The sequence below is a fragment of the Cygnus olor genome, chromosome 14, assembly GCF_009769625.2.
Source record: "Cygnus olor isolate bCygOlo1 chromosome 14, bCygOlo1.pri.v2, whole genome shotgun sequence".
Classification (NCBI taxonomy): domain Eukaryota; kingdom Metazoa; phylum Chordata; class Aves; order Anseriformes; family Anatidae; genus Cygnus; species Cygnus olor.
This window is the reverse complement of record NC_049182.1, coordinates 18,656,986-18,667,500: the sequence shown is the minus strand read 5'-3', so window position 1 is coordinate 18,667,500 and position 10,515 is coordinate 18,656,986. Positions and strand designations below refer to the sequence as shown.

The following is a 10,515-nucleotide window of genomic DNA, read 5'->3' as shown; positions in this document are numbered from 1 at the left end:
ACATATATACATATACATATATTTATCACAAATAAGGGATTTTTTTAAAGAATCCTCTTCCTGTGTCCCTTCAAATAATTTAGCAATCGTACCCTCATCATAAAAACTTATTTCTTATCTAGCATGTAGATGCTGAAGAGAAAGAAATAGGGGGACACTTTTCTGTCAGGGGTTGAACAATTAGCATTTACAAGATTAACTGCATTACAAGACTAACTGCAAATACTAGAGACTTAGCTGCAGTCCTGTAGCCTTTGTGCAAAATTTGTTGTATTTTAACTTGCTAGTTGCCAGAGAGACATCAGTCAGAAAAGTTGTTTTCAGTTCTGAATTGCTCAGTTTGGCGATGTAAACAAACAAGTTTCTCAAGCAGTTTTCAGCTGTTGCAAAACTCGTCTAATTTTCAGGAGTAGTATTCCCAAATGAATCAGAAATATCATCTTTCCTTTCAGTGTTAATGACATCCTACAAGGTGATAAAATTAGCAGCTGGAAAGTGTAATCCTGCAGCCACACTCCTCAATTTGCAATTCACATCCTCCAAGCTGTTGTCCAGTTCATGCCACTTTCTCAACAAATTTCCAAACTGTTTGCTTGCTTATATGCCCAAAGCATATGTTGCTGACAAGCCTTTTATAAGATAAACATTTTCATTATTCTCATGAGAGCTTTGTCTCCCAGTAAACTCTTTCTTTTGTCTCCATGATCACCATCCCTTTTTTAGCTTGTTCAGATCACTTTAAGATAATGATTTCCAAATAATTTTCTCAGCTATGTCTACACTCATACTGGCATGATAACCACAGTCTCATTAAAATTTGCTGCTGGTGTGATCTTCTCCAATAAAGGAAGTTGTGCTTTTGACAGAGTGAGTGTTTCTCTTCATAATTAGAACACAAATAAAGAAGCACACAACTTCTTGTTTCAAAGTATTTCAAAACTGCTGGGAAAGGGAATATACTTGTTTCACTCTTGAAAATTCCAAATCCTCAATAAAGAAAACTTCTACTGAAAGTTCTAGAAAAAATAGATGAAATCTATTCCAAAACTATTTAAGCTCATGACACGCTCTAACTCTGCAACAGACAGCAAAGCCCCTTCTACTGCCTTCCCTATGCAAGGGCTGTCTTCAGCATTTTAGAAGGCAGGCTGGTATATTTTTAACTGCTTAGAGATTTTTTGCCCGTCTCTGACTCTTCTCTGCAAATTCCTTGTGAAGAATATTATCATGTCCTTTCCCTGCAGGAAAATCCCAGACTGAAAGTATATGACTCATTCACACATTGCAGTCCACTTGCCCAAGCTATCTGCCTTGCCATCGGAGCCCGATGCTGCCATGCAAGAATTGCTAGACAAGAGTCAGAAGCGAGCTTACAGCAGGCAACTAAGGGAGTCCAAGAGAGTGTTCAAATTGATGCATGTGTGTTTTCCTCTAGCTTCCTTGATACACCAATTACACTAAGTTGGGTGCCCTCTAAACAGACATTGTTTCACTGTAGTTGGACTTACATTCAACTCCCAACTTGCAGCTTACACTTCTATATTTACAGCATTCATTAATTCGTTTCAACACCAGCATAACAACAGAGCAAAGCCCTGTGCTGCACATCAGTATAAAAGCTAGCGCAGGGCCTGGAAAATGAACAGTTGTGTAGCACAGAATCTACCCATGCTTAGTTACTCCCATAAATCATCCTTTTCAACAGGGCAAGCTGGCACAAAGAGGCTTGTGCACTATATTCCTACAGTAGCAATGTGTACATAGTGTGCACACTACACTCCTCACAGTACAATGAGCACTTGAGCAGTATTAAACTTGGATAAGTGAACGTGCCACAGCTAGACCCTGCTGAACAGCTGGCGGGGATTCAACAGAACTATCCTGTTTGAGGAGAAGTGTCATGGTCTGTATTATTATTTTGAAAGCGCATACTGAATTGTGTCTGTTGAAATCATCCCTTTTGCTTGTCTTATCTCAAGTGAAAAGGATAAACAGAGCACAGTGAACTAGAACATTTCAATTCACATAGTGTTTCTGTTTTCTGTTTTCTGTTTCCTTTCTTTTTCTTCACAAAGTACTAATTTTTCAATCTAAATAAGTGATGAAGTGGGCTTCCAAGAATGCATATGTAAATCTAAATTTCCTAAAGCCTGCATTTATATAGATGCCTTATTTTGGAGAAGGCAATCACAGATATCCAAGAACATCTGCTGCACTGTACGTCCAACCACGTCCATGTCCAACCTGGCCCCAAAGTAAACATATTAATCACCCCTAATTTCCAGGGGAAAAATAAACAAACAGACAAACGTTTGATTCCACCGATTCACATCCTGGCCTACTCTTAGCAAATGAGACAGATGGATTTTCCTTCTACACTCTAGGAGCCCAATTTGGAACAGGGTGGTAGTGAACAAAAGGCAGTTGTAAATGATGTGATTAATAGAAAATATTTTGTCTAATTTACAACAATGCGAAGTGAAGTAAAGGAAATAAGGTGTGCCAGCTGGCCCAGCACAGCACTGGGCTTTTAATGCACATGAGAAGTTTATTAAAATAAATCATTTAAAAGAAGATAAAGGGATTTGTGTGATTTAGCTGGGGGATACTGGCTGCAGAAAGCATGCGGTCATTTTAAAAAGTTTGCTCCTCTTACATATTTTATCACTGAAATTAGGATAGTCCTACTAATAGTTTGGCAAGACCTCTTTTTCCTTTCATTCAAAAAGGAAAAGGACATTATTCCAAATGTCCTTACAGTAAGCCATAGCACATCAAACTCTTTGCAAGGAATAAAGCATTCTAACAGAGAAAAAACAACGACAAGAACAACAACAAGCACTTAAAGTGGTACATAACGTATATAATAATATGTAATACTACTGGAAAGACATTTGCAAAAATGGATATTAATGGTGTTTAGATTCTAAATACAGTTTTAAAGTTGTGAGCATAGTGATGCACACAAATACTTCAAACATGTTAGTAAGATAAAAAATATTTGATGAATGGGGTGAGGTTTCAAATTGGTAGTTTTTGAATACAGACCAGATAGAAGAATACAACCCCAAGAATGACAGTTCCCTTTTCTATTAGTATTTCCTATAAACTTTTTTCATGGAGTTAAAGAGATCATATATGAATAAACTCATGCAGATAGATGGTTATGAGTATCAACACAAACCTGAGCTATTCTAGCACATAATGAATTCACATAGATTGCCTTTTTGTTGTGTTCACAGAGCAGCAATGCGGCTCAAGAATTTGGGTTCACAACTGTTCAAAGGCTGTGTTACAACCAGCCCACCTGTGTGGTATATATGACACTATTACCCACAAAAATAGGGAAAGGGACTCATTGGCAGAGCATCTCATATTTCTAATCACATTCTTTTCTTAGCTTTTTTTTTTTCAGAATCCCATTCTCTTTTCTTAAACACAAAACTTGAGCACAGAGCCCCAGTGTTGGACTTCATCTAGGCACGAAAAGCTCATCTTACTGCCAAAAAAAAAAGTCTCCTAGTTTTGTTCAAATTCTTATTATACATAACTTGATAATTAAATACATTTCCTTAGAAGCTGGTAATGCAAATGTGTTTTATGTATCAACATTTTATGACTGCTTATTTTGCTTTGGCCTCTTTACCTGCTCCTCTGTATTACCATAAGGAAAGAAAACCGACCCAATTGATTTGTTTACAGCATAGCTAAATGACATATGTGCTACATCATTCATTGGCTTTATAGGAAGTAATAAGGTCACAGAAAAAGCCGGAGCAGCCTGATCTTATTTTCCTTTAGGGCTGACTACATTAACACACTTACTGAAGGAGGGGATAGTAGTGATCCAGTCAGTACTTATCAGGACAAAATTAGTAATGATATACAATCCCAGCATTTTTAGAGTAAGGAGCTCCACTTCGAACAGAAGTCCTAGTAATGCTCGGGTTTAACATCTGAGTGAAATCTGTGGCTGTAACCCTCCAAAACGGCTTAGTATTAAAAAAGAAATCCCAAAACCTGAACCAGAATCAGCTTTGAATGTTCAGTGTTCATATATTGAGATATTCAAGCTCTCGGTATGGTTTTGAAGGATTGATCATGAGAAAATCTGTTGAAAAAGGTCAAAAAACAACAAATTGGAAACTATTAGGAAACTACTTTTTTTTTTTTTTCCAATGTTCTAATGATGCAGAGGCTGCATAATAATCTCCCTGTGAACCATAAACATAATAAAAGCTGAGGCCATTTCTAACATAATCTCTTTCAGCAAGATGCCAGCGCTTTTCCAGATTTCCTAACGACTCCCTGCTAATTCCATGCCAAAACTAGCAGTGGATTTCTTCCTTTTAATCTCCCCTAATGCCTTATTCGATTATTGTCACTGCTCTCCGACCGCGCGCCGTCCCCTCAGACCCTAATTCCCCGCTGGACACCCGGCTGAGGCTGAAGGGCGGCGGCAAAACCGACGGGTAGGGGCAGCCCCCGCCGCCCCTCGCCCTCCCATCCCGGGCTACGACTGCCTGAGGGCCGAGGGGACGGGGCCAAGACAGGCGGGCTCCCCGACGTCCTCACCCGGCAGAGCGGCTGGCCGAGAGGATGAGCGCCGAAACTTGCTCCAGCTGACGGCACTGACGGCACCCGAGCGTCCCCGCGCAGCCCCGAGGCATGGCTTTGCTCATCGCTTGGCTCTGTATGGCCGTGAGGTGAGCGAGCCCACTCCGCCGGCCCCCAGAGCCCTCCCTCAGCCCATCCACAGCCCGCAAGGATTGTGGCGAGGTGGGACTGGGCCCTTTCTCCCCGTCTGCTCGCCCCTGGGGGCCGCTTCCTCTACGGCCGCGGGCTTGGCGGGAGGGCTGAGGTGAGGGTGCGAGGAGGGACCGGCGGGACTGAGGTGAGGGGGCGAGGAGCGACCGGCCGGGCTGAGGCGAGGCTGCCTGACTGAGGAGCGGGGGCTGACAGCGGGACTCGCCTCTCCTTGCAGCATGGAGAAGGCTCTGGGGGGCCAGGGCGACGCGGGGGACCTCTACTCGGAAAACATCACTCGGATCCTCGACAAGCTGTTGGACGGCTACGACAACAGGCTCCGGCCGGGATTTGGAGGTACGGGGGGAAGCTCCCGTCACCTCAGGGAAGCTGCAAAGCCCTGGGGTGATGCGGGCAATGGGGGTCCGGAGCGAGAGGGGGCAGTGGGGCGCTGAAAAACCCCGGGGCTGGCGACCAGTATCCCCGCGCTGCCAGCCCCCGGCCGGCCGCCCCCCCATAGGGACGGGCCGGGCCAGCCCCGAGCCCGCTCCTCTCCGTGTCCCACAGGCGCTGTGACAGAAGTCAAAACAGACATCTACGTGACCAGCTTCGGGCCGGTGTCCGACGTGGAGATGGTAAGGGCCCCCGACCACTGCCCCTGTTCTCCTTTTCCCGGGATTCATTACGGTGGCATCTGAGCTGTCCGTCATTAGAGCAGATTACGAGGTTTAATCTTCCTGACAATCTCCGTGGCCCGGCAGAGCGGTTTGGCTGGAGCTGCATATAGCTATTTCCCCAGCAGAGTCACCCGGCGCAGCCCCATGGCCCCAGGTCCGAGGCTGGGCACAGAGGACACCACTGGCCTCCATCGAGGACACGGACAGAAGGTTAAAGATGCCTCTTTAACCTCATTAAGAATGGTGTAAGCATCTGTGGCCTGACAGGGATTTGCAAGAAGGCTGTGTGGTAGGAGACAACCTACCATGCAGCTGCAGGGAAGTGGTGCCATTTTTGAGGCAGCAGCTTGTCATGCTGGGGGCCCCCGAATTCAGGTAGGTGCAGACTTGGGTGAGCTCCATCAATTACAGCAGCCGCAGCCCTCAGGGAAAGGTTAAGCCATCACTGTTCTCATCCTGGAAATGGACTTTTATAGCTATTTTTGCCTTTTTACCCTTCCTCCAATACCTGCTCACCTGAGACTATATTCCAACATGCTGGCAAGGAACAGTGCACCCCAAGATACACCAAAAAGTTTTTCTACCTCTCTTCATCAGTCAGTCTACAAGAAGGCATCGAGAAAGTATGCTTTCTTGCATGTCTGCCTCCTGACAAGGTTTAGCTCTATTTCCTAAGCAACTTCTGTAGAGAATTCCCTTTTGAAGGCTTACAACAATATTATTAAGAATCCTTAAGAAAAATAACTCATATTAACTTGACAACATAATCTTACTGTGATGAATGTTTTTCACATCAGTCCTTTCTTTATGACTATGCAAAGTAAGCTGCAGAAGAGGCACTGAGTACATCTTTTTGTTCCTGGCAGCTAAATATTAATAGTTTGGTTTTGCACTTTGAAAGGATGTTAAATTAGACATTTGTATTTTCATTGGACCTCAGTCACTTTGAATTAAATTATTTTCTCTGAGAGGACAATGAGTCTTTTTTCCTTACATCAAAGTTACCTGTTCACTTGATAATTTGCAATTTAATTAATAAGAAAATATGATACATTTCTCATAGACTTTTTTTTTTTAACTATTTAATAGTAATAGGATTAGGTGTCTAAGCAGTAAATTAAAATACATTAACATATGTGTAAGGGTCTTTCATGGAGTTACTTTAAATACAGCAGCTCGGGACTGCAGACCCTCATGCATAATTCACCTATTCATTTTCCATAGGAATACACAATGGATGTCTTCTTTCGTCAGACGTGGACTGATGAGAGGTTGAAGTTTGGTGGGCCAACTGAAATTTTGAGATTGAACAATCTAATGGTCAGTAAAATCTGGACACCAGACACATTTTTTAGAAATGGAAAAAAATCAATTGCTCATAATATGACAACTCCTAACAAACTTTTCAGAATTATGCAGAATGGAACTATTCTTTACACAATGAGGTGAGAGCCTATTCTCCTGATTTTGATTGACCTTTGTCATTCATTCAGTGTTGCTGCATACCATTTATTTTTTACTGTCATCTACTTTAATGTTTTCTAGACTAACCATTAATGCTGATTGTCCTATGCGGTTGGTGAACTTCCCAATGGACGGACATGCTTGTCCGCTGAAGTTTGGAAGCTGTAAGTTCTTCTATATTTTTCAGTTTTATATAGTAATACATTTAGTCTCCATGTATGTGAGATCAGAAACAAGATCCTAGGACACATCGCTGAAACATTTTGTTTATTTTTATTTTTTAGACTAGAATCTTACTTTTTCCTTTGAGGCTCAGACCATTCTTAGTCACGTGGATTAGTTCACTGAAGGATGGCTGTTAAAGGGTATTCTGTTGTATATTCTAACAGATCTAGTAGTCAAATTTGGCCCTTTAAGGAGTCATAAAAGCTGTGGTACATTCCTTAAAGTCTAGTTTTACAAAATGAAGATATTTAGACAATCTGTGGTAATCAATGTATGTGTTTTATAAAAATCAAGAAGCAAAAGCTAGCACCTATCAATTCCGACCACAACCATTCCCTTATTACTCCTATTTTTATTTTTTTTTTTTTGCATTTCATCATTAATGCGATTAGAGACTTATTGGAGCAGGATGCAAGTTTCTTTGGAATTTTAGACCCAAAAGGGATCATGCTACTTGTTTTTTCAATTGCTTATAAATCATGTAATTTATATGAGTAATTTTTCCCTAACTCAGATGCTTATCCAAAAAGTGAAATAATTTATACATGGAAAAAAGGACCCCTGCACTCAGTAGAAGTACCACAGGAGTCTTCCAGTCTCCTCCAGTATGACCTCATAGGACAAACTGTATCTAGTGAAACCATTAAATCTAACACAGGTAAGATGTAGCCATGTGGGAACTACTGACATTGTAAAACATCTTGAAAACAAATTACAGATTTCTTTTTTTCCCTATGTAACTGCATTAGTGTTACTGCCTTTTGTCATTTTTAAAACTAAAATCCTTGTAAAAAAATTATCTGTAGTCTCCTAAAAGACCCCCGTTCAATACACTTCCTTTAAGAATCCCCCCTGCCTCCCTATCCCAGTAAAAACAATACATAAAAATTAATATTCTTTTCCTCTGTTTCCAATAGGTCACTTCACCTTTTGTTAGTTTATTTTTTGTTATACACTAGGAGGCTTATTAGTGCTTTCCTAAGAGCATAGTTTGTTGGGTTTAAGCCAATAATAGTGCCAAAATAATGCTAAAGTACTTGTCTCCTAACAGGTGAATATGTAATCATGACAGTTTATTTCCACTTGCAAAGGAAGATGGGCTACTTCATGATACAGATATATACTCCTTGCATTATGACAGTCATTCTTTCTCAGGTGTCTTTCTGGATTAACAAGGAGTCTGTTCCAGCCAGAACAGTTTTTGGTATGCTGCATTAAGGTCTTTGACCAGTTCTGCATCACACATACCATTCGTTCATCATTTTCATTGCTTGTTTGTTTTAGGCGAATATTCACTTCAGCTGCTCTATTTCCATCTCCAACGGAAAATAGGCTACTATCTCATTCAGACATACATTCCATGCATCATGACTGTAGTCCTGTCTCAAGTTGTGTTTTGGATCAACAAAGAATCTGTTCCAGCAAGAACCGTGGCTGGTATTCATGTTTTGTTCTTTTATCATTCACTTCATTCACTGTATTGAATCCACTGTATTGAACAGCTAGAGTAAACCAATGGGGATTAACTTCTAAGTTGGGAAAGACAGACAGTAGGTTTCAGTAAACAAAAGCAAATACTAAAAATTAAACCAATTTATTCTGTTGTGAAACCAACCTGTGTTAAAGCATTTTTTAGAAAAAAAAAAAAAAAATTAAATCACATGGGTTGGAACTCAGCTAGGTATCTAACTCTTCTAGCACTCATTCTGGAGTGTTCTCTTTCTATTCCCTACAAAGGTTTCTAAACAACCAGCAAGGATTTTAGATGAATGAAGTTAGGTGAGATGCATCATGTCCCTAGCACAAGTTACAGTAGTAATGCAGAATGCATGTCCGCATTGCATGGGCCCTTTTTTCTTTCTAGTGGTTTGAATTAATGCTCCCCCAAATGGGAGCTTCATCTCCTTAACTGTGTGCTCTGCTATTATTAAATCTGACTCCCACTCTACTCTGCCACCTTACCCCTTTCAATATCAATAATCTCTGAAACCACACTTATTGTCAAGGGGTAAACTTAAACTGACTGAATTGTTGTTTCTAGGGAAATAATAATCATAAAAACACCAAGCAAAAATAATAAAGCTTGTCAGAAACTTCTCATGAATCCACTACCCATACATACATATTTTGCAACCCTACCTTACTATTTTCTCTTAAACCAATACTTTTGCACAACAAATTCCCTTTGCCAGACTTGTCTTCAACAGCAAATAGGCAGGTATAAATTGCCTAAGCATAAATGATGCAAGTCATATAATTCAAAATAAGCCTATAGTTGTAGTTAGCAAGGTACAGAATTTGTGGGCTTTGATTTCAAGCATGGAATGGTATTCAAAAAAGCATTGTAAACTTTTAGGAATGTTAAGTGAGCACAGCTTCCTCAGGTGTCTCTGAAGGAATATGAACATACTTTTTTTTTCTTGAAATACCCATCAGGAGTTGGGATGCAGCTAGATATCATTAGGCACTTGTATGTAATGATTTCCAGCAATTTGGATTTAAGTGCTTAAAATACTAAAATACCAGGCAATAATTTCTCAAAGATATTTATTGCAAATGAGGCATAAAATACGCATAGGAAGTTTGCATACCATACATTCTGGTTTGTTTGGCATGCAATGCCAAATGTATCTGATCAATACTACCTGATTCAACTTTATATTGCATCTCTGGATTCTACGCTCACATCCTTTATGTGTGAGTAAAACATACTTGCTACCTAGTGGGCAGCAGAAGTCAATTCTATACACTTGAAGTAATGTGCAAATAAGTCTGAAGATGATTCAGTAACAATTACATAAAGATCCCAAACCCTGAAATAATGACTTAGTCATATTGAAGAGTAAATATAGAATAAGGAACAGAAAATATTTTAAGAAAATAGTAAAATAGACACCTTTCTCAGTATTTTGGAAAATTAGTCATGTTGGCATTTGAAAAGAATACTTCAATCCATTGTTATTTCTCCCAGGAACAATATGAATTTATAATCCTTTCTAATTCAAAATCCCATGGATTCTAAATACCATCATCTAAGGAAAAAAGGGGTGTTTTCTTGACTGTTAGGCACCAGTAAAAAAGAGAAGGTTTAAAATGGAGAAGTAAGCATCTTTTCTGCATCATATTGCAAATACTTGAATTATAAAGATGTTTCAGTTTTGCTCCTATGTTTTAAGCCTTTAAGTGTGAGAATAATATAGCTTTATATTTTTATAAAACACGGCATTCTCAAAAGTTTGAGAAGAGAAATTAATGGTAGAAAAGTAACAGTGTGCACAAACCAAATTTTCAGAAGAAATTCACCTAACTCTATTTACCTGCAAAGTGGATGCCAGTTATCTTTTGCAGGTAACATTACAATAAAATAAATTAATGTTAATAAACATCTGCTCTTTACAGACCT

At 40.0% G+C, this 10,515-nt stretch overlaps 1 protein-coding gene and 1 long non-coding RNA gene across 4 annotated transcripts in view; one reads left to right on the top strand and one right to left on the bottom strand.

Annotated features, from left to right (window-relative positions):
* Positions 1 to 5,098, bottom strand: part of LOC121078007 — a 15,761-nt gene extending 10,663 nt beyond the window's left edge. The window contains exon 1 of the long non-coding RNA XR_005824414.1: positions 4,576 to 5,098. This is a non-coding gene — a long non-coding RNA (uncharacterized LOC121078007). The remainder of the gene's footprint in view (positions 1 to 4,575) is intronic.
* GABRA6 (gamma-aminobutyric acid type A receptor subunit alpha6) overlaps positions 4,254 to 10,515 on the top strand; it is a 24,018-nt gene continuing 17,756 nt past the window's right edge. For 2 of the 3 annotated variants that reach the window (XM_040573699.1, XM_040573698.1), the window contains exons 1-7: positions 4,254 to 4,706; positions 4,985 to 5,103; positions 5,314 to 5,381; positions 6,648 to 6,868; positions 6,969 to 7,051; positions 7,627 to 7,770; positions 8,397 to 8,549. In XM_040573699.1, the coding sequence (XP_040429633.1) occupies positions 4,669 to 4,706; positions 4,985 to 5,103; positions 5,314 to 5,381; positions 6,648 to 6,868; positions 6,969 to 7,051; positions 7,627 to 7,770; positions 8,397 to 8,549 (826 nt within the window). In that variant the 5' untranslated portion in view covers positions 4,254 to 4,668. The remainder of the gene's footprint in view (positions 4,707 to 4,984; positions 5,104 to 5,313; positions 5,382 to 6,647; positions 6,869 to 6,968; positions 7,052 to 7,626; positions 7,771 to 8,396; positions 8,550 to 10,515) is intronic. The other variant, XM_040573700.1, reaches the window with a different exon arrangement.